At 45.5% G+C, this 23,482-nt stretch overlaps 1 protein-coding gene across 1 annotated transcript; it reads right to left on the minus strand.

Moving 5' to 3' along the window:
• Nucleotides 1-2,965: 2,965 nt before the first annotated feature.
• On the minus strand, nucleotides 2,966-23,482 carry HSF4 (heat shock transcription factor 4). The gene is made up of 13 exons (XM_059481719.1): nucleotides 23,360-23,482; nucleotides 19,240-19,348; nucleotides 18,044-18,171; nucleotides 17,034-17,158; nucleotides 14,758-14,833; nucleotides 13,285-13,349; nucleotides 11,546-11,645; nucleotides 10,719-10,843; nucleotides 8,685-8,909; nucleotides 7,334-7,439; nucleotides 5,935-6,000; nucleotides 4,339-4,426; nucleotides 2,966-3,254 (listed from the first exon to the last, which is right to left on the minus strand). Exons 1-13 carry the CDS (start codon nucleotides 23,480-23,482, stop codon nucleotides 3,058-3,060), a joined length of 1,533 nt encoding a protein of 510 aa, XP_059337702.1. The 3' UTR covers nucleotides 2,966-3,057.

Genomic DNA, 23,482 nt, shown 5'->3' on the forward strand with positions numbered 1-23,482 from the left:
GCTCTTCAGAAAGCTGCAAATGCTGCTACCAACCTGTGTGAGCTCCCTCCTAAAAATGTACCTGATTCCTTTTCTGACAGAAAGCTGGATAAGGACTATTCTTTGTACTTTGGGATTTGCATTTTCCATGCTGTGTTTTGGTGCCTGTCCTGGTATCCACTTACTGCACTAAAAACAAGTAAGCAGAAAGTATCACATAATGTTTGCAAACAAAAGGTTTAAAAAAATAATTCTAAGAGTGAAGTTTGAGCTCTGTTATCACTGAAAGCAAGAAAAATAGGGCAAATGAGGAGAAAAAAAGCAGCAAATAGTTTCAAGAACTGTAGATTCTTTTACTGTGATCCTGATTTTACCAGCTATACTCACCCTGAGTGGCATTTTAGTTTGAAGAATTCAGCAGCTTTCCAAGCTGTTTTTACTGGCCACATTTTAGATTGGACATTTTAGATTTAGTTCACACAGTGACCACAACCCACCCAGGGGCCCTCACAAGGGAATCTGAATGCTAAGAAGTGATTTTCACTTGTCACTGAGGACTTGGGAAGGAGAAAGGGAGTAAGGGACAGACAAAAGGAGTGAGAAATGCCAAAGCAGGACTAAATGAGAAAAAGAAAACATGTTTAATTAGTGTTTTCTGTAAAACTTTACAAATGTACAGCATAGTGCAAAAACGCAGTCTCAGCACATCACCTTCAAGTAAAATTAACAATGTAAAAAGCTGAGGAACACAAGCTTCCTTCTGCACAGAGATGGCTCCTGAGTGCTCCTCCTGGAGGTTCCTCTCTCACCATCAAGCTCCAATCTCATGTTTTTATAGCAGAGCAAAAAGCCTAAAGAAAATCCCTGGAAGCCTCCTGAGAGGCTGTTCCCCACAGGCACAGGCTGGAGCCTGCCCTGGAGGACAGCCTGAGGCAGAGCTGCACCTGGCTGTGCCCACGGGCATCCCTCCCCAGGGGCTCATTTCTCAACCCCAACCAGACAATCCAGTCAGACACGAGCTGTGCCCAGCCTCAAGCATGTGACAGGCTCCAGAGAAACACAGGAAAACTACTCAGGAGCTTGAAGTTAAGCATGTGCTTAAATACCTTGTTGCATCAATACATTCAGTGTTAACAGGACAGCAGCCTGGAGTGTGGAAGCTCAGAGAAGGGTGTAAATCTTGGACATGCACTGTCAGTGTCAGGAGACACCAGGCAGTTTTCAATTACCTATGCGAAAAGAAGTGAACAGAGTGCAACTAACAACTTTCCATTGCTGGAAAGGGCAAAATAGGGTGGAAATGGGCTGATCTAGGTGAAATTTCTAAGCACAAATCTGTCAAAAAGAAAAACCTTGTCCAGGATACACTCAAGCACATCATCTAAATACCAGGCCAGTGGGGGCTCCTGGAATTTTCCCTTAGTCCTGAACACAAAACCAGTGGCTGGGATTAATTCAGGAGCTCTCACAACCTCGCTCCTGCACAGACCACACCACCAAGGCAGTGACAGAGCTCCCAGCACAGCAGTCAGCTGGGCAAAAATGTGCTCAAAAGTGAATGTTTCTGAACTAACACATGTGTTCACATAGTGATAAATGGATGGAGGAAAGGGCTGTGACAGGAAGGTCCATTTTAAAAATGCTCATCTTATTGAGAAGCTTTAGAGCCTGCACTTGTCTGAGTGGTTTGCTACACTCTGGGGTGGATGCTGCTTGCCCACAATGCTCAGAAATGGGAGTCATAACCAAGAATTGTCATGGCAATGAAGGTAGGCAAAGCATTTCTTCAGATGATACTGGCACAGCTTAAACCTCCCTGTCTAAGCCCTTAGAGGCCTGAGTTAATGGAATTTCCTGGGTCTGTCCTACTGCATTTGGGTAACCTTCCTAAGGAAAAGCAACTCAGGTAGAAGATACTGAGATAAATAATACGTTCTCATTAGAACTACAGCATAAAAAACAAAGCTCTGCTTTGTTGAGGAACTCAGGTGTCAGAAACCACATGGATGGGGAAGGTTAATTCAGCCTTTGAGGCTGGTCTCAGATGCACAAAGGACAGAAGAAAAGTTTGTGGGACATGGTGGACTAACCATTCTGCCTCTCTCCTACACTGAGCAGCTGAGAGTCCATCTAAAAAGGGGATCCAATAAATTAAACTGTTTAGTCAGATTTTACAACCAACAGGCACATCTTCAAGGGAAATAGAACAGGTCAAAGCCAAAGAAAAAACCCATTGGACTGGACATGAAGTACTTAGCCAGCACCAAAACCCAGAGTGCACTCCTCAGCCCTCTCTGCACATGGAAAATTGTGTGTGCAGAAAAGTCTATCCCTTTTCTATTTTGTAAGTATGGAGTGCCCTGCCTATATCTAAGAGAAAATAAATTTGGGGCAAAACAAATTCCAAATAACAAAACAATCAACTCAGCATGGGATGGTTTGTGGCCTGCGATGGTCTGTAGCTCCCCTAAGAGCCAGAGGCACATTCTTGGTGGGGTCACTCAGAAAACAAGTTTCTACACACCCCAAGAGATCTTCTTCCTACTCACCCTAGGAGGAACAGGTGCATCCCATAAAACCCAGAAAATGGTTAAAAAATCTTTTTAGAGCATTGGAGTTGCATGTAGAACTATTTTCCTATTCAATAACCAGCATCAACAAGGGTCAGGCATCTTAGCTAATCTGTGCTGCCCCAGTAAAATCCAACAGTTTGCCATTGCAGGCACTAGTCAGGATCACTATTTTATCAAGTCCCAGATGGACTTTCAAGCTACTCTTCACTTAAATTTCATTAAAAGATTTGAAATTTCTAAAGCATTTTCAAGGAAAAAAAATCCTGGCAAGTTCTCACTCCCCCTCAGAGCAAGCACCAGAAGTAGTGTTTTGTTTGAAAAAACACTGAAATCGAGGTGCAGGGAGGGTAATGCAACAGCTACTGACCATTTCCACCTACTAAAAAAAAATAAAATAAAAAGGGTACAAAAAGAAACTTTCTTGCAGTTTTCTGAGTCAGTTTTGTTTCTACACATTCAAACCTATGGATGTTTGGGAGGGAGGTTTTGTTTCTTGGGAGCTAAATCACTGGCTGTTGTCCGTGGAAGAACTCAGGTTTAGAGGGATATCCCCTTGGACACCCCCAGAGGACATGTAGGAAGCTATATTTTCAGAAGGAACATAAAGTGAGGAATTTTCAGGCAAGCTGAGGAGGTCGTTCCCAAAGATGGACTGACGGTCGAGGAGGAACTGCTGGGCACTCTCAAGGATGACATCTTTCCCTAGGAATAGACAGCAGAAAATTCAGCTTCTGGAAGGCAGGCTGCCTAGTTTTACATATGTAGGACTGAAAAGTGACAAATCCCAACTGCAGCAGTGACTGAGGAGTCTCACTCTAGCAAAATTGCTTGGAAACACCTGAGTAGAACTTGGGTTCACTCAAAAGCCCATTGAAATCAAGGGGAGTCTCTGCAGGTCACCAGGTGGGTTCTGCCTGAGATGCCTCACATGTGAAAAATGGATGACTGAATGTTGGAGGCACTGAGAAAAGGATGAGAGCAGCTGCTTTTCTCCTTCACTCAAGATGTGTCTTTCTCCCTCTTTGTAGACAGGCTTTGCAAACAGGGGATGCTCAAGGACTCTCTCCAGTGTACCTGGGCTTTTAATGCCTTTGAGGTGCTCATGAAAGAGGCTGAGGCTGGAAGTCCTTGAATGACACACAGTGAATCAAAACTGGGGCAGGTTCAGGTGGCTAAAGCACCAAACTGGGGCTCTCAAGAACTTCTCTTTCAGGAGTGTCCCAGCTGAACACACATGAACATACATCACAATTCCACAGCCAGGGCAACACTCCTGGATTCACATCTAAGGTCTATAACACACTTTATCAGAGTCAGCAAGTGCACTAGCTGGACTGTTCCCTTGAGGGCTGCTAAAAGGTCTGGAGAAGGGGACACACAACTTGTGCCTCTGGCTGCCAGCAGCTACTGGGGCACCTCCTCTGCAGCAGGAACCAGAGGAACCCAGGACTGTACCAGCTCTTACCACTCCTACCCACTGAGATCACCACATAGCCCTGAGGTGGCAATGAACAGGCAGAGAAAGCAGTGGAAACACTGACAGTCATGATGGGGACCCACTGCAAAACCAGTTCAATTCCATTTACACCTCAGTTATCCCCCACCCTTTTCCCACTGCTCAAGAACTGAGCAGCTGCTGTGGGAACACTGCTGCCTGACAATCATGAAAGTAAAATGACAGCTGTGGTTTGCTCCCTGAAATGGCAAACTGTCAGTGCTGGACATCCCATCTGGCTGCCTGAACTACACCCCACTGCCAGGTGCACAGAGCTGCTGCTGCTCCTACCTGGGCAGGTGGTGTTGAATGGTGGGTTGAACACTTTTGGGGGCAGCTCAGTTGCACTCTTCTCCAGATCCACTGTGAGTCGCTGCATCTTGGTGCAAAAATATAAACTACAATGTACAATTATACAAAGACAGGGGAGCTTGTTAGAGCTAGGCCATGTCTGAGCACCAGTGCTTCACCCCAGTGCACAACACCCACAGGAACACAAGCCATCCTCCCTGCCCAGCCTCTCCTCCCAGCCTCTCCGCCCCTCACTGGGACAGCCACACGGGGGGCAGATCAAGGACAGGGCTGTGGGAGGTGCAATCCCCCACTCAGCATTGGCTAATGTGTGTGAAGCTCATGTCACATGAGGGCCAGGCTGCTGTCACTGTGGCTGCCATACACAGCAAGCCCACAGTCCTCTGCAGCCAGTACAAAGAGAAAAGAGATTTTCTTTCCATTTTCCTATGCCTATCTTTAAAGTGAAGCTGGTTTTTGCTTACACAGAGCTCCTGCATGTATTGCTTCCACACTTCTCCACACTCATGACTCTCTGGAGGACAAGCAAGAGCTCCTGGAAAATTTGTGGACACAAGGACTGAACTATTGAACATTGCAGCCTCCTTTCCTGGCCTTTTCTTGCAATACTTTTTAAAAGGTTATAGCCCTTGCTTCCAAGACTTGCTAATTAATATTAACTATTTCTTAGACACTCTCCTTCCTAACACTGAGGAAGTGGAATTACCTAGTAAATTCAAAATCATTAAAACCTTAAAAGGATGTTGATACCACGAAGAAGGCTTAGAGACCTTTTGCATTTCATTAGAGTAGATAACACTCTACTTGTGCATCTGTAGAGATATCTGGCAGAACCATCCAAGCCTTCATCCAATTTGGTTGCCAGGAAAGGCTCTGAAAATTCACTCTCTCTCACACAGAAAAGGAACCCAGCCATGCAATACACTTCCAACCTTAATCCTTCTGTGAGTCTACAGTTTCCTTCACTGTTTATTAAACCTGCTCTTTCTGTGTAATGTCTCTGTAAGTATCAAATCCAAAGAAATACTGCCAATTTCTCCTTGTTTTTTCATGTACAGTCATGCAGGAATCCCTGTTGTAATTGCATGGCATTTTACTGTTCCTGAAACATGCAGGGATGGCTGCACTTTGTAAAGGTATATCTTACAAAGAGCTCTGGCACAAAAACACTTCATAAATCTATGGTATTAGTGGGATGTGACACTCTCACTAAGAGGAAGTTTAGAGCAGCCAGTTGCAATTAAAGCCTCCAGGACACCAACATCAGTCAGAGCCTGTCTCCAGACAAAGCCTGGCTGAGTGGGAAAAACAGGTCAGGAGTGTAACACAGCACTGCCATGGTGTCCCCAGGAGATGCCTACGTGCTGTGCTTCAGCTCACTCTGCCCTCTGGTTATGAAATAATTCCCTCAGTTATGCACAAGCTCTGCTTCACAGCTCCATTATTATTCAGGGGAAGGTGTCCCTGCAGTGGGCAGAGGCTTTGGAACAGGGTGAACATTGAGGTCATTCCACCTGGGCCATTCTGGGGCTCTCTGATTGCTGCTTCCAGAGCTCAGAAACACACAGCTCTTACCGGGGGCAGACCGGCTTCCATTTCAGTCACATTCCACTCACTCAGAGATAAACTGGGATTAAAGACCTGTTGGGACAAAAGCACAGTTATGGCTGTGAAAGGTGGGCTGGTTTGGGATTCTCAGCCCTCCCCTGCCTGCTGCAGGTGCAGACCTGCACTAACTGAGCTGCAGGCAGAGGCTCCTGGGCTGACTCATGGCACAGCTGGGCACAGCTGGGCTGGGGCACTGGTGCTGATCCACGAGCCCTGCTGCCTGCAGGGCACAGACACCCCATGCCACTGTCCTGTCACTAACCAGGGCACTGCACACACAAATCAAAGCCCCTTTCTGCTGCTCTTGAGTCCTAGGACACTCCCAGATCCATATGATTTTTAAAAGCATTCCAGAATTTAGTAGCAGAGGGCAGGTTACTGTTGCATCAGGGCTTTGGTGGCAATTTCTTAACAAGTTTGAGCAATTTGGGAAAAGGATCTGTTGATCTGAGGCCAATTTTATGATTCATTCTCACTCTTGTGACAGTTGCACAGAGAGAGAAGTGTGTCAGTAACACGAAAACACTTCCTAATGAGAAACAAGAAACAGAAACCAAGAGTCAGTGATAGAGCAGGCCATTAGAAAAGCTCTCTGCAAAGTCAGAATCAGCCACAGACACTTGGGAACTGCTTGAAGGGAATAAGATTGATTTTTTTAAAATGACTTTTCATCTGTTTATCCATGCAAGCCTACAATGTGCATTTATCTGAAGCACCTCCTCAAGGGGCCATATATTTGACATAAAGATTTTTTTCTAACATACAGAGTTACTTTATTATTGGCAAAAACCTTTCATATACCAACTATATGTACAACAGAGAAATAAACAAACCTTCCTATTTCTACATGCCTGCTTAAGAAAAAGCCACCATCCACTTCTAAAGAAAGGTGATCTAAGAACTGAGACTGATAAATAGATCAGGATTTAATAGAGAGGATTTTACATTGGCTACACTTCCCAGAATATGAGGAAGAGGGAAAGGTAGGAAAAGCTAAACACAATCTAGGAATTTCTAAGATGTAGAATATGCAGAAAATAAATTAACCTCTACAAAGCAATTACCAAACTAGCTAGAGGGTCATATTAAACCTGTTTTACACAAATGTGTCAGGTCTCATGTTTATTTCTTTACAAATGCAGTGTTTTGTGGCCCTAGAAGTTCAAATATGCATATTTTAAAAAATAAAGGCACAATTTAAAGCTGAAATCTCATAAGCAAGTTAAAACAGAGCTGTGACTCCACAGGCCACACGTGGCAGACAAAATGCCACATGAGAACAAGAAGCACGACCTGAATCCCAGCCCAGAGGAACCTCTGTGAACTTGGCAGCTCTGTTTGATGCAGCCTCCCCAGCAACACTCACATCCAAGAGGCTGGCAGGCTCCAGGCTGTACTGCTGGCTCCTCAGCAGCAGCTGCAGCCCCTCCAGGCTCCAGTCAGTGCCCTCCAACGGGTCTGAAATATCTGTTCTGAGGAAACACAAGGGGAAACATTGCCACAAAGGAAACTCTGCAGAGACACCTACAGAAAGCAGGACTGAGCAGCCTCCCAAAAGGATGTTCCTGTTTAAATCTCATTTTGAAAATCAAGGCCTGCTGTCAGCCTGGGTTTATGCAATAAAACTTGGTTTAATCCCAGAGTACAACTCAGCAGAGCACACAGGGGACTGGGCAGATGGTAAAACAAATGAGACAATCCCTCTCCTGGGTGACACGTGGTTTGGGGATGGATGGACTGTGCACATCTCCTCAACACTGGGAAAATTAAAGCTTTCCTTAGAAAAAATCCTTTTAGAAATGCACTTGGAACCAGAACAGGCTGCACTGCAATTCTCCTTGGTCCAAGATGCCTGAATTACTGTTAACTAATGCTTTTTAAAGGAGTGATTTTAGCTGCAGGCATTTACCCTGCAGGCTGCATTTACTAGAGACATTCAGCTAAAAGAGCAACAGTGATGCCCTGCTGTGATTAAACCCCCCAAAAGCTATTAAAATTTTCTCTTAAAATCAGGTCTTTAAAAAAGGCATTATTTTTCTTCTAGTAATATGCTTTTAAGCATCCAGTGGGTTCAGAGGGAGGACTTTGATTCTCTGTAAGGACTTAAAGGAAAATGGAAGCTTTCTGATAACCCTATTGAGTGTTTTGGGCTCCCCTCCCTGATGTTCCTCCTTACACTGCTGCAGTTGCTATCAAGAATGAACTGCAGTGAAGTTCCACATGATCCACCCAGCTGCACCATGCTTTCCTTCTGCTGTCACTCCCCACGACATGGGTGCAGTTGGGATTTCAGTCCCAGAGCACAGCCCCAGCAGAGGCTCACTGGGATCACTGGGGCTGAGCCTGGTGTCACAGCGCAGTGCCCTGGGCAGGGGTGTAGCACAGACACAGACACAGACCTGGTCTGGGCTCCAGCTGTCACTCAGACCTTGGGCAAATCCCCCTCAATGCAAAAAGCCTCTTCCTGCTCCCACAGCTCTGATGCACATCCTCTAACAGCTCTTCCTCTGCTGGGTCCTTCAAGCAGGTGATCCACATTCCCCCTACCTCTGTGAACTGTCCCCTGGCATTCAGGGCTCCTCTGGCAGGTGCCACAGGTCCAGCATGGAGCTCACCAGGCTGCCCTTGGCTGCCTGCAGTCACCCTCCCTCCCCACCCTGGGGATGGGAGCAGAGGGCCATGAGCAGGCAGGGCCACAGCTCTCCCTGGCTCCTCACCTGTCCAGCAGGGCCCTCCTGCCTCTCCTCTCAGGTGCCTGGGAGGTCCCTGGGGGGGCTGCAGCACAGCTGCCCTTGCCCTCCAGGACAGACTGGACCATGGCCACGGGCAGCACCGGGGGCTCGGAGCAGGCGCGGCAGCCGGGCAGGGGCACCTCGGGCTCGGCGCTGCCCTTCACCCCAGGGCTCACTGGCTCCTCCTTGATCAGCATCAGGCACTTCTCCCTGCAGCAGAGACAAGGCTCAGCACCACACAGCTGCTCTGCAAAGGCCTCATGCCACTGGGAAGGGCAGGAGCACAAGGCCTTGTTTTCACTTCCCATCAAACTGCTGCAGAAGGTCTTTCCATTTCCTCAGATGGGCAAAAGAAGTCAGCAGCCTCTCTTTCTTTTCAGCCTCTCTTTCTTTTCAGCAAGCTCCAGAAACATGCTCATGTATTCCTGGAATGCAGCTGGAATATCTGCAGTCATTTCATCAGTCACAGCTATAATGAATTTGCCCCATTCAGTTGTTTTGCAAATATGGAAAATAAATTTCTGCTCACGGATCGTTTCTTGGGTGAGTGTTAGGGACAGGTTAAAGGGACACTGGGCTAAAGAGATACCCCTGAAAAAGAAAAGTCTTCACCCTAGAGATAAGAATGGGATCAGTAAGACCCTCCCAAGCAGGAGTTAGGATTGGATCAGCAAGAATTCTAGAGATCCCAGTGACTCAGGTCAGGATCTTGTGGTCCTGCAGGACTTGAACAGAAGTTGTTGAGATCTGACAGTCATAGTCAGATGTTTTACTTGGTTGGAGGCAGAGGTTTGCCTTTTCCAATGGAGAGGCATCCCACATAATTTCCAGATGGACAAATGACAGTGAAGTTTTGTTTAGAAGCATTTTGTGTGTAAAAACCTACTCTGTGTTACTTGTAGGAGACTTTAGAGCTCCCTGTGAACCTGCACAGCTGGAGCCAAAGTGACAAAAGCATGGAGATAACAGGGATGGTATGTCACACTACAGAGCTTTCCTCAACATTCCTTTCAGATCATCTCCTCACCTCGTGGGGCCTAAATTCCCACCAGAAGCACAGCTGATTTAGGAGGTACCACACCTGAACTGACTGGGGCCATGGCTAGCTCAGATGTTAAAAACTGTGCAGACACAGAGCAGATCAGAAGCCACCAGATGGCACTCAGTAATTAGTAGAAATAAGCAACTTGACTTGAAGGTTATAGTAAAGATTTTCTGCTTTAGAAATGGCTTCCAGGTTTGGTTTTTTTTTTTTTTTTTTTTTAAATCTGAACCTCTTTACATGCTTCTAGTTAATTTTATGGCTATGGTTTCAATTATGCAACAGATTTACAGGCAATTTCTAGAGTATAACTTGAAATTATACTGCCTTGCCTCTATGCCTGAGAAACTGTTTCCATGATTCATCTGTCTACTTACTTTCCACTGACATAGCTTTAGCTATTCTGCTGCTAGCCCTAAATGCACTGCATGTCTGTGGCAGGAAGAGATAAGCATTAAAATACCTCTGCATTCAGTTCTTAAGTTACTGGGCCCTTTTCACAGAAAAATTGTCAAACATAGGAAGTTGTTGTGATGCAAACTTTCTGTTCTCATTAGCTGTTAGATGTACAATTTGATTGCTTCTTCTCTGCCAAGGCCAAAAGGAAACCCTCCTTTCTCTCTCTCAACAAACCCAACAAGTGTTAGTATCTCACTATTTGATTAAGTCTGAGACAGTCCCTGTCTTGGGACTTGGGACTCAAGAAACATGGAAAATTTCTCGAAGAGGGGAGTGGAAGTTCTCAGCATGAAACTCAGGACTTTGTTTTGAAAGTTATGTTGTTATTACCCCCCTCTAATTCAGAAAACCTGACCCACTTTGCAAACTCGAAAAAAGATTCCATCCCATATCTCTATAGAGATTTGTAAATCAGACAGAAAATCTGGGAGAATTACAGCCACAAAAAACTCTTGAGAAGAGTTGCATAAGCATGTTCATACCCAACTCTCCCTATTTTTAATCACAAACATGTTTACCTGTCATTTTCAGGGGTGGATTGCATATTCATGATGCTGGATGGTGATGCTTCAGTAACATCAGATATGATGGGTCCTCCAGCAATTGCGGGGCTGTTTAAGCAAGAGGCAGGCTCTGTCGAGGGCTAAGAGGAAAGCAAAAATCATACAGATTTATCCTTCTGACCCCAAAACAGGTGCAAGGCCCTCTCTGAGATGGTTAGGGTTTATTCACTGTGACTTTGAGTCCCCCCTTTATGGAAACCAAGAAAGCTTTTACCTACTATGCAACATTATAATTTCCTCTCACTTTTCCTCCAACCGCACAGAGGTACAGGTGTGAAATACACCCTGTGAAGTGTCAGCAACCAAGAGGTTTTAGCATGTCTGACATTTTGCCTAGACTGCTCAGCTTCCTCTGCAGGGAAAGATCCAACACAGCCCAACAGGGCTGTATGAGCCTCTCATGCCAGCTCACGTATTTTAACTGCATGACAGAAGTGTCTGGTGTCTGCTCTGATGATGGTGGGGATCCCTCACAGGGTTCAGAAATCCCACTTTTAGAACTCACTTCTTCCTCTCTTCCCTCAAGGTGAACCAGGCTGGGGTAACAACATGGACAGTTCAGTGTGCAGGGTCTGCCTTTCCCCACACAGCCCATGGCCTCCCTCATGAAGGCATCCATGAAACTGGGGAGCTGAAGGAGTTTTAAATGTCACTCAGCTTAGCAAACCTCATTTCTTCTTCACTGCCAACTCTTGCCAAGTTACTTACTCCATAATCTCTACTATTACTTCAAGCATTCCCCCCAGCCAAAGCCATCCCAAGGGCCCGGGGGCTGCACCCACCGACTGGATGAAGTAGGGCTCGTGGAGGGGCTCTGGGGACAAATGCCTGCTGAACTTGGGCACTGGTGGAGCTGAGATCCCGTTGTCAAGCATCAGAGGTCTGTGGAGAGAAACACTTTTGTCTTCCAGCATGGACTGATTGGCTCCTGGCTGCTCATACACAAAACATCCCTGAGCCAAGAGCTCTTCTCCCCTGTCTGCTCTGGTTCTCCTCAGCTGTAAGAGCCTTTCTTGCCCAGTGATACAGACAAGGAAGACTAACAAGAGTTTTGGAGGAGTCACCATCAAAAAAGAGCATTCCCAAAAGAGAGGGGAAGGATGCAGACCTGCCCAAACCCACCCAGAGCCCCCAGGCAGCACTCTGCTCTGCACCAGTATAGGCGTCCACTCTGCACACCATCCTTTCCTGCAGCCATTTAGAAGAGGCAGGAAAACAACTGTGAAAGATAAAACACTAAGGATGCAAATATAGACACAAGAGCTGAGGTTTCTGGAAGACAGACCTTTGTGTTTCCAAGGAAGCAGGAACTCAAATTACCTTGCAAATTGCAGCTGGTTGTGTGAAGTGTAACCCCCATCATAAGAGGGGAAATACAGCTGCTGTGCACATAGTTCTGTGCTCTTCTGCCCTTCTCAGCACAGTTTCTGACTAATTATTTGCCTTTCTACAAAAAAGCAATGGTCTAAGACATTTCTTGGGCTGCAAAGCTTTTACAGGGAGGACACGGCCCTGACCATGAAAATTAGAGGTCAGATCTGCATCTCATTTCTCTGCTTGCCCACTCTACTGGAAGAAAATTTCCCCAGTCATGAGCCTCAGCAGCTGCTATTCTCCCCTTGAGCCCTTTTCTTTGCTATCTGCAGTATTTAGCTCTTCCAAGAGGCTCAGCAGAGAGAGCAGGCAGAGATGCACATACCCTGCTGGCTTGTACAGATTATGGGCTCCTCCATTCAATCCTGTGTTGCCTTTGTAATCCTCACAAGAGGAGTTAGTCAAGAAGAAGAACACTGACTTAATGAAAATTGACCCCTTTGAGCTGCTTGTGGGAGGTCTGGCTCCTTTCTCTGCAGCACAGAGAAGCTTCTAAGTTGTCAAAGGCCACAAGGTAATAAAGGTGGGAACTGGAGGCAGGTCTCTGTCCTCAGCAAATTCCACTTAATATTCTCTTCCCCTTCTTTAAATCACAAGCACAGGGCAAGAAAGGCATAGCTGCTCTCATGAAAGGCACCTAGCTTCCTAATTCAAGTATTTACATAAATTTTTTACATAAATATACTTGCCTTTAAGAGCCTATCTAAAGATACCCCTCAGCTAAAACTTTTCCCCACCTTCCTCTTTGTAAGGCCTGCAGGTTAACACCACCAAGCCCGTGTTGGATACACACCCCATTCAGTGACTGTGGGTCAATCTGAAGGTGTCTATGGGCTGCCAAGTGGCAAAACTGGAAGGTGCAGGAGCAGCAGTGGGGTCCTGCCCTTTGGCCTCCCTCTGGTTAGCACTCCCATGTCCCACTGCGTGCTGTGTTCCCCAGATAAAGGTCACGAGCTGACAGGGTGCTTCTCCACAGAGCAGTGAATGGGGCTGTCAGCAGGTCTGACTCTGCACTTCAGCCCATTCAGCTGCCATCACCATGGAGCCTGGTCCGGTGACCGCCCGCCCGGGCGAGCTGAGCTTGTGCTTTTACTGAGGGGGCAGCATTATGCACCCGTGAGCCTGTGCACCACGCTCGGGGACTTACAGCTTCCTCTTTATCCCAGAGCTGCTGGGGCTTGATTGGAGCTGGCCAAACAGAAACTGAATCAGCTGTCAGGAGAGATCAAAATCCGGTGTTAATCAGCAGAGTGATTCAGCACTCCCTGCTCTCGCAGCCATTCTTATCCCACACATTCCTCCCTCCCAGCAGCACCCCAAAGCTGGGAGCAGCCACAGAATATAGGAGCCAAACTGCATGAGACATTGGAGCCTGAAACAGAAATGAGCTGTCCAAGAACTCAAAACAGCCTGCCTGGCTTTCAAGGGACACAGCCAGGTACCTGCTTTGTGTAAAAATTCCTGGATGCATGTGCTCAGCACTTTCTCTCTTCACTTTGTGCATGAAGAACTTCAGCTGGTTCTAACAGGCCTGTGAAGTGCACATGCAAATATTCCTAGGCCTGGAGTTAGACCTGGATCCATTAAAGTTTTCAGAGACATTTAGACGAGGTGCTGTAAAGTCTGGCAAAGAATTTGCAAGTGAAAGAGGCAACTGCCTATGGAGAGCCTGGATGGGGTCTGAGCTCTTTCAGTTAAGTTTTTCAGTTCTGTGAATGTCAGTGTTGATATAACAGGACATGAAAAAGGAAGCAGAGCAGCTTTGGAGAGGAATCACTTAGCAACATATTCCCAGGTCAGCTTGAACTTAATGCTCTGCTTTGACCTCCAAACAAAGAGAGCATTATTATTATATATCACAGCTGGCTCTTACTCATTGCTCAATATAACAAAATAGAGTTGCATAAAAGCCTCTACAATGAAGCATGTGGCCTGCTCCAGCCCCAGAGCTGGAGGAAGGCTTGATGGCCTCATGCATTTCTGTCCAGTCCTGTGACTCCATGATGCCACGTGAGGGTCAGAACGTGGGGCCTGGGATGTGTGACATGCTCAGTCATGTCAGCACCATCCAGGAATCACTGGAGAGGCCTTTTCTATACTGGTCATGCTAGATTTTAGGGGAGATGGTTCTGCAGCCTAAAAGATTGTATAGTAATTCCTCAACTATACCAGTAATGCCAGAAAATCTAACAGTTGCTGTTACAGTCCCCCAGTGGGGCAATGGGTGGCCAATTCTGCCACCTGCAGCTTCCTCTTGTGAACAAGTGGAAGAGGAAGATTTGGGAAGCCCAAAGGCATTGGTACAACCAGAACACAGCCAACACAGGGCAATTAGTGAGAGTTGTGCTCTCCTGCCCAGGATTTCAACAAAAAAGTGGTTTCTAACATCAAAGAAAGGACTGACACAGAAATTAAAATCTTTTGCTTAAGGGCACGGTCTGTGCTTTGTTAATGACTTGTTTGTATAGGACACATAAAAGCATCACACAACTTAAAAGAAAGGGAAAATAATTACACTGTGATATCACAGTGTGGAAAATATGGGACAAGAAAAAAAAAAAATGAGAGGAGGACATAGACCAGACAGAATAAACAAGTTTGGAGTTTATATGGTAACTACCTTGTTGATGACTTTCTGTTGCTGTGAGTGGTTCTGCCGCAGAGAAACAACTTCCCGCCAAAGAACTTCATTTTGTCTGAAAGTGAAACAGACATTTTCCATGAGAACAGAAACACCAACAGCCCATGGTGCTGCCATGATAGCAGCAGGTTCAACTGTGCAAAGTCTGTCTCACTTCTGGGTTCTTGCAGTGTTTGGCTCTTTTCAGGGTCCCAAACAAGCTCACACAATCACCTTCCTTTTTCTTCCTTGATCTCAAAGGAGCTATAGATCAAAGCATGGAGGAAAAACATAAAGAGAAGCCAACATTTATAGGGGAAGGTAACAGGAGGACACATGTTTTTGTGGAACATTTGGGCCAAACTCAGAATTTCAGCAAGGCCTGATTTGTGGCTGTGAGTTATTTGGATCACCCACTGTCCTTCCATGGAAGCCAAGAAAGCCCAACCTCTCCACAACTGCTCCAGTGCTCCCAAAGACAGCACTATGAACAGAGACCCTGTGTATGCTACCTGCTTAAAACTCATGCAAGTGGTGGTTCAAATGCATGTCTGGAGCAGACAAAAAGATGCTCCTGCATCTCAGAGCCTTGAACTAGAAGGACTGTAATGCTGTTATTAGTGGGAGCCACTGATTTAACCCAGAACAGACCTGTGTCCAGCTTGCATAAAGGAAATGTATTTTCTGTCTGTAAATGAAGCAGCACAGAGGGGAGCTTACAGGCTTGCTCTAACAGTCAGCCTCACTAGGTGGGAGTGAGAGGGGCAGAGTTTATTTACTGTGCTGCCTCCAAGTCTGGATGCCAGCCAAGTGCATGCTGCTAAAGGTTTTGCCAGCCAATTTATCTCCAGAGTATATGGATGTACCTAAACTGTCAGGCCAGCAAAACCTATCATACAGGTGGAAGTGATAAATCCTTTTGCTTTTCAGTCTTTCTAGTGTGGATGGATGCTAGAACTGGGAAGGTAAGGCCCAGAGACCTGAAGAGCTCAGTAGAACAGCTTGTAAGCAAGAATCTCTGCAGTGAACTTTCTGTACTGGTCCTGACAGGATTTTCAGCAAAGCAGCATTTCTTAGTCTGACAGCTTGCACTGGAGTTATGTCCTAATTGTTCTTCACCAGTGTAAATTTCTTAACATGAATTCAGCTTGGGATTTCCCCTCTGTCGTAGTTTATAAAAATCACATTATTTTCATCAGATGAATGCAATTTTGCCAGATGGAGGGAAGGAGCAAGCAAATCAAAAGGGAGAATAAATTAAAATCAATGCCAAATCACTAATACTGGAACTCATTAAAAATTAAATTAAATGTAAGATCAGAAACTCATTGCTGCTGTATCTGGATTTCACATTGCAAACTCATGCATGTGCTAAGTGTGGCAGTCATTAAAAATTGATGCAGGATAAAAATATGTATCCATTGCATGTCAGGGACTGGTCTGGAATGAAGTTTCCCAGTATGCAGTGTGACTCCTAAGGCCCACAATGACAGTGTCATCTGGTGGTGTATGAATATCAGCTCTCATTATAAAAGAAAGGGTTTAAGTCTATTTGATTATTCAAGTGCTTTTTAAACACAGCTCTCTGTAAATATTAAAATTCTGGAGGCAAATAAAAACCTCTCCAAGTACATGATTTATAAAACCATATCCACTTCCTAATCTTTTAGTGACCATGTCTGAGTCAGAAAATCCCAGAGTCTCAGACAGCTGGAGGCAGCCCCATGCAGGAAGCATTGCATCAGCTTGGTTTGCTCTAATCCAACAATTCTGGCCATGTCAGATGACACAGGCTCAGGGACATGAGTCCATGGACTAAATTATACACAAGTTCTTATGTTATATATTATAACATACTATATTTTTTAGGCCACTCATAAATTTTGGAGGTGAATGATGGCAGAAAGGTAATCTCTTAATAGCTGGAGTGTACTCCACCACATTTCTGCCAAGGACTCTTGTATGTGTGAGAGTTACATCTTCATCACCATTCCCATCTGGAGGCAATAGTTATCTAAGTCCCCAGGTTATGCACATATTTCCTGCCTGACCTTCTCTGTGCTTTCCTCATCTGTGAAGGGAAAACAAACAAGACAGAGAGGCTGAGCATTAATTCATATTTTGTAGATCAGATGTGCATAGAAATCCTACATGTTGTTGTCTCAACAGATCTCTGGTCAGTCCCTGGGAAGTGTGCCAGGCTCCTCCTTTCAACCATTCCCCACTCCAGAGAAGCAAATGCCCATAGGAAGCAGCCTGAGTAGGATTCAACTCACTGCTTCATGTCCTGCACTTGACACTCCATGTTCTCCTGCTGACTTCTCAGAATCTGTACCTCGTATAGCAACCTGCTGAGGTCCTCCTGGCGCATCTTGGTCTCCTCACTTTTCACTACTGACACCTGAGGAGAAAGAAATCAAAGGCAGATTTTACCTGTGCAAGAAGGGCCATGGACAGGAGAGTCATTGTGGTGGCCCAGGTGCAGGACTGTCACCAGCTGAAATACCAGGACAGGCCATGTGCCAAAGAGTCTGAACTATCCTAGAGGTACTACTGCAAAAGCCAGACAGAGCAAAGTGCAGGGCAAATCCATTCATACAGAGGGTCTGCTGACAGAATTACATTCCCTGTCAGAGCTGATTACAAACCAGCTTGGGGGGAAAACAAAGGTATTGAGTACCATGAAGGAATTGATCTAGATTGATTTAATCTTTCTACTTTAACTACAGAGATGCCCAATCACGCCTCATGTTTTACAGGGATGAGTCTGATGAAATGCTTCAAATTGACATATACACTTGGATTTCCAAAAAGCTTTTATTCAAATACCTTTTTAGAAGTTGCTATGCTAATTTAGTAAGAGAGCAACACTTTGGGGGTATTAATAAGACAGAATATTAATAGAAAAAAAAAAAGACAAATTATATTAATAAGACAAAAAAGACAGGGCAGGAGTAGGCTGTTTCTTGTATAAGAAGAAGAGATGGCTGTTGAAGACCCTGTAGGACTTATGCCATATTTCTCTAGGAAAGCAGTAACAATTCAAAGGCAGAGGGGAAGCAAGCCTGGCCCTGCAGCACTACACTGTATCACAAACATCTTGTGATACAGAGCAACAGAGCAGAAAAACACAGACAAAACTCTGATGCAAGCCAGGCCCTGCAACCCAAAAGCCCCCAGCCCAGGTTCACATGTTTGTGGGGAGGACAGGAACAAGCCCAGGGTGATGCTGGAGTTATGCTGAGCAGGATCTGCCAGGTTTCCCCCTCCCACACAGTGGCCTCACCTTCCTCTTGATGTGCTCCAGGAGGTGCTCGTGGCCCTGCAGGAAGCAGAGGTGCTGGAACTCAGTGTCGTCCCTCTCAGGCTTGACCAGCCCGCCCTGCTCGATGTTCACCACCTTCCTGAAGCCATCTGCACAGAGAGCACACAGCTGATGGCAACAGGGCCCAGCACTCCCTGCACCTCCCAGCCTCATCACTCTTGAGGACATTTCTGATCACCCTCCACACTTTTTGAGCTGACACTGCTTACCCCTGGACATGTTTATGGGCCATAACCACCAGAAACCCAGGGCAAGGGAGAGCCCTGAGCATCCCACTGGCCACCCCTGCTGCAGACTGTGCCATGAAAGCTTTTCCATCACAGGCATGTTGGTCTGCCAGGAGCTGAAATGCCAGCTCCTAGGGAATTCCTGTCTCAATTTCTAAGCCACAGGGATTCAGGGGAAGGTTTTTCAAAGGCACAGAACATCAACAGGTGCCACTTTTGGAAAAAAGGGTCATGTGCACATTTGGAAATCTGCTTTGAGTACTTCTCTGAAGTCCTTGAAAGTTTCTAAACTGTATCTAAGACTGGCCTAAAATTTACAAAAATGCTCCTACAGAGGGAAATAGCAAAGTTAAAACTTGACTAAGGAACTTAATTACTCGTTGAAAAAATTCCAACAACTATCAGAACAGTCATATTGTTGAAGTGGCTGAAAATCACACCAAATTTAAATTAGACCTCCTTTAAGGGGTAAAAATGTCAAGGTTTGCAGGGAGAAGAACTGTCTATTACCAGTTCAGTGATATGGCTGATGAAAGGGATAAACTCAGGGCACAGGACCCACAAGAGCAGCACATTCTGGGGGAGGAGTTACAGTTGGTGGCTGGAAAAAGCTCCATATAGAATAAAATGGAAAATGAATAGTAAGTCATCAAATCAATGCAAGAGAAGCAGAACACATGGTAAGTGAAAGTTCTTAGCCCACATCCTGAAATGTAATCTAACAGAAATTCCATGCTGGAATTTAAGGTATACACAAGGCGATAACTACTCTGGTATCTGAGAGGCAAATCCTCTTTGGCAAAATCAATAATGCCACAACAAGTCATATCCACGAGACCCCAAAGTTTCCTCTGCACAGTTCTCTCCCGTGCCTCCTGTCCCCCCATGTGTGTGGGGCCCACGTGCCCGGGCCCTGGGAGCTGCACTCACACATGTTCAGCTGCCTGACAAAGCTGGCCATGTTGTTGTGCTTGAAATACTTGGGCAGCACCTCCTTGGCAAAGCGGCCTTGGTCGAACACATGGAAGCTGGTGCCATTCTGCAAAGGAGACAAGGACAAAGGCAAAGTCAGGGGAAAGCCCCTGAGCATGAGAGGGGCCCAGGAGGAGCCCTGTAGCAGGGGAAGTCTTGTTCTCTGAACTGCCACCTTGAAGCTAAGAGTGACAACAGCCCTCAATGACAGATGTGCTCCTTTCAGTTCTGGTACAGTCAGGCCTCTGTGGCTGCAGGTTTGATCCTTTTCTGCTTTTTGTCACTGCTTAGTTGAGAGTCTTGGATGTGAGAAAGATACCACTGATTTTTGTGCCCAAATAGCTGGTAGGTAGTCTGTGATCATCCCCTCTTGCATGGACTTCACACAAAGACTCGAGTCTTAAGAAGGCCCTGAAAGTGGGAATTGCCATTGCAACCCTGCCATTATAACCTACTTGCTCAGATCTAACCCCAGCCCATCTGCTCAGAGCACAGCAGCCCTGGAGGGAGCACTGCCTGGACACATGGCACATCAAGGCAAGAAGCAAATCATCTCTGGAGACACCACACTTGCCCAGAAGACCTACACACATTTTAACAATTATTTTTAATAGTAAACAGCCACCAGGGCAACCCACAAAATGTTGACAGTCATGCTCTGCAGTCCAAGCTAGCAACACACATGTTGATCAGATAAAGCCTCCATTTCTGGGTTGCATTGCAACGATCCATGCCTGCCAAACAAGGCAAGCTGCCTGGGACTGCTGGCAGAAGGTGCACTGCAGGCCATGTGCTTTCCCTGCCTGGCCTTCTACCTGCTGACAGCTGCATCAGTGCAATGACACCAGCAGATATTAGGGACCTGCCTCAGCTGCAGCTGAGTTTCAAGGGACAAGAGCTGAAGACACCAGAGCCTGCACTGTGTTGGCAGGGAGGGGTCAGAGACCAGCACACCACAGTCATCCTCCTGCTGTGTTCAGTGCTACCAGCAGCAGGCAGAGGCTTGTCAGCCTGGGTGGGAATTCCCCAGGGGCTGGTCTGTGACACAGGACAGTGTTTTGTAAGAGCCCTCAGGCTCTGTGTGCAGGAGGAGGGTGCCAGTGGTGTGAGTCCCACCTCACACCATCAGGGGGTCTGCAGCTGTGAGGGCGCTCTCAGGGAAGTGTGGAAATCTCTGAAACAGGGAGCGCAATCAGGGCCATGAGATAGCTCAGTGACTAAAGAGGGGCTGGTGTGTGCCTGCACCTGCCCATGGCCTCCAGAATCCAGCCAGCTGGCAAACCCCACTGCCCTACACTGCATTTCCATCAGCACATGGTGCCAGCTGCCTCTGAGCTCAGGCTCATTTGGCAGCCCTAACAATTAACACCCACTAACACGGGACTCTGGCTCTGCTGCACTTCTGCTCCTTGTGATAGTGGAGCCCTGGAAAAAAGTTAAAGATAGAATCTAAAATGTTAAGCTTTGTGTTTTCCCAGATCAACTGCACCTGCGTAAGCAGTATGATAAATTATATAATTGTTAGATGTGATGATTGTTTAGTAATTAAATATAATTATTATATAACCAGAAGAAGAAGAATGAGAAACTATGTTGGAAATTCAGAGGGGGGCTAAATCTATGTACACAATAGAACAACATAAGTTTAATAATTAACATGAAAGTTATATAACAATAGAGTATAAAACCATGATCATTTTGGATGTATGGTCGGAATCAGATTTGGGTAATACCCCGATTCCCAGAGCTCTTTAATAAAAAGCACCACATATAATCCCTACATGATTATGTGTTTTTGAACGCTAACACTTGCTTACTGCTGCACACACTGAACATGACTGTGCCTCAGTAGTGCCCTTTGACCATTTTGGGGGTCTTTCCTATCATTCCTTACCCCATGCAGCAGAGGCAAAGGCTGATCAAGCATTTATGAGATTCACTGACAGCCTGCATGCTGGAATTATCCTGTCTTTGAGAGTTTGCAGACAGAACAGCAGGGACCAGGGTTTCCCAACACTGCAGACACTGCCCTGGGGACCCAGCTGGTTTATTCTGCTTCCCTTGTGCTTCTGCCCCCTTACTCTGGGATACAGCTGTGTGTCCCAGGCTGGACCCCCTGATGGAAAATGAGAAACATGAGAGTTTTGTACACCTCAACAAGTCCTTATGGCCTCTCAGGAGTGGCCATTCCTTTGAATTCAGGGCCACAATGTTCTCAGAAACTGTCACACTCAGAAAGGCTCCTACAGACACAAGAGACTTTGGGGTCACTGTGTGCTCACCAATGCACACAGTGCATTGTCAGTTTGTGACAATGTGCATGTGTCAGTTTGCTCCCACACTGCAGCTGTGCCTTGGCTGTTTTAGGAGCACAAACTCAGAGAAACTCTGGAAATCTTCTCTGCCCAAAGCAAAACTGACTCTACAGCACAGCAATCATGGCAGATGCTTATCTTTACTGCTTTTGACAGAACCACCAGGACAGACATGTTGTGCTCTGACAAGACAAGTGATAATCCAGGAGTTTGCCAGTTCTCCCTTACTGCACTTCCATTTTAAAAATTAATTGAATTACTTCTTGCCCAATCTACCACAGACACAGAGAGCAGACTTTTCCTTTCCACTTTACAGCAGTCTTTAGTGTATATATAAACCATTACTGTATCTCCTCTCCATCTCTGCTTTATGCTAAGAAAGAGTTCACAGCTCCTTATGGGTCCTATTTTCTAGAAGTACTGATTACCCAGAAATCTTAGGTATGCACACAATCTCTCACCTCCAACATCATCAATGTATAGAAGCTGAAGAATATGTGAAACATGGATACCTGCAGCAAGGGGAAAATGAGACACCTAAAAGCCTTACCAAAACCCCCAAGGATGCAGTTGCAACCAATGCTAGTTTGCAGGAAAGTAGAACATGGTGCTAGCCAGTCAAAAATAACAGTGTTCTAAGTGTAACAGAGAGGGAACTATTTACACAGGTTAGAAAATTATTTCTTATTTTCTATTAGAAAGGAATTTCTTATTTTGTATTATCTTATTTTTATTATTCTTATTTTCTATTATTCCTTATTTAAAACTTGGTGGTTCTCAGAGGTATGGCCATGTAATACCAGCATCAAACAACCATGGTCACAGATACCAATGCAGCTCCAATCCTGTCTCAGGTTTTGAATGAAAACCCTACAGGACACAAAGTATATATAAAAAAGGCTACTTTAGACTTTTTTACCACCTCCGCCTTTAAATTTGCTTGTGTTATAGATTCTTGATTTTGGAGAACAAGTTTATGCACACAGCTTATCTAACAACTCCCTGATGAAAACAAATCATATTATTTGCAGCAAGTTGTAGGTCAAAAGCACAATGTGGTATAAAAGTGTTATATAAAGAGGATAAATAATTTTATTTCTATGATTGCACTTAGTATATTAATGCGTCTGTGACAAATAAGAAGCCAAAGAAAAGCAATCTATCCCTATGAAGCTGTACAGACAATATATACTCACATCACCATGATCATCACACAGACTCATTGAAAAATCAAGTAAAGCTCTTCCAAAATGATTTAGGGTGATAGCCTGAGATCTGTTTAAATTATAGGTTTGAGCTGTTTATCTGCTGCCTTTCACCTAGACATTTGTGAGAGGTTGCTAAGAAACACACGTGAGATAATACCAAACAGCAGTGAAACTTTTTAGGGGCTTTGCTCATTTCCTAGAAAATGTTAGGGAGCTGCAGATTCAAGCAAGGTGAAAAATATTTCTCTCAAAGCATGTGAAATTCTTAGAATTAGAACATTAGGCACTTTTTAGGATGTTTCAAGTGAAATATGTAAATATTATAATTAAAACACCCACAAAACAGTTTCCCCTCTGAAACAGAAAAGCCCCAATATTTCAGATAAATAATACCAAGTATATCCACAAGTGCCTGTACTTGAATCCTGTTTTTTGCACTCTGCCAGTGACTGGGCAGCACCTGCCAAGCAGAGGGCAGCTCCTGTGCCATGCAGCTCTCCTGGGTTTCCCCTGTTGCTGCAGGCATTAGTGACACCCAGTACCTGTTGCACTTACAGAACTCCAGCAGATGAGATGGTTCGTTTCAGGGTCCTCCACCAGCGTCCAGAGTTTTGTCAGGAAGGCTGGGACATTGCTGGAGTATCCATCCATCACCAGAGAGCTGGGTGAATCCTGCAT

This window comes from Ammospiza nelsoni, chromosome 13, assembly GCF_027579445.1.
Source record: "Ammospiza nelsoni isolate bAmmNel1 chromosome 13, bAmmNel1.pri, whole genome shotgun sequence".
Lineage (NCBI taxonomy): Eukaryota > Metazoa > Chordata > Aves > Passeriformes > Passerellidae > Ammospiza > Ammospiza nelsoni.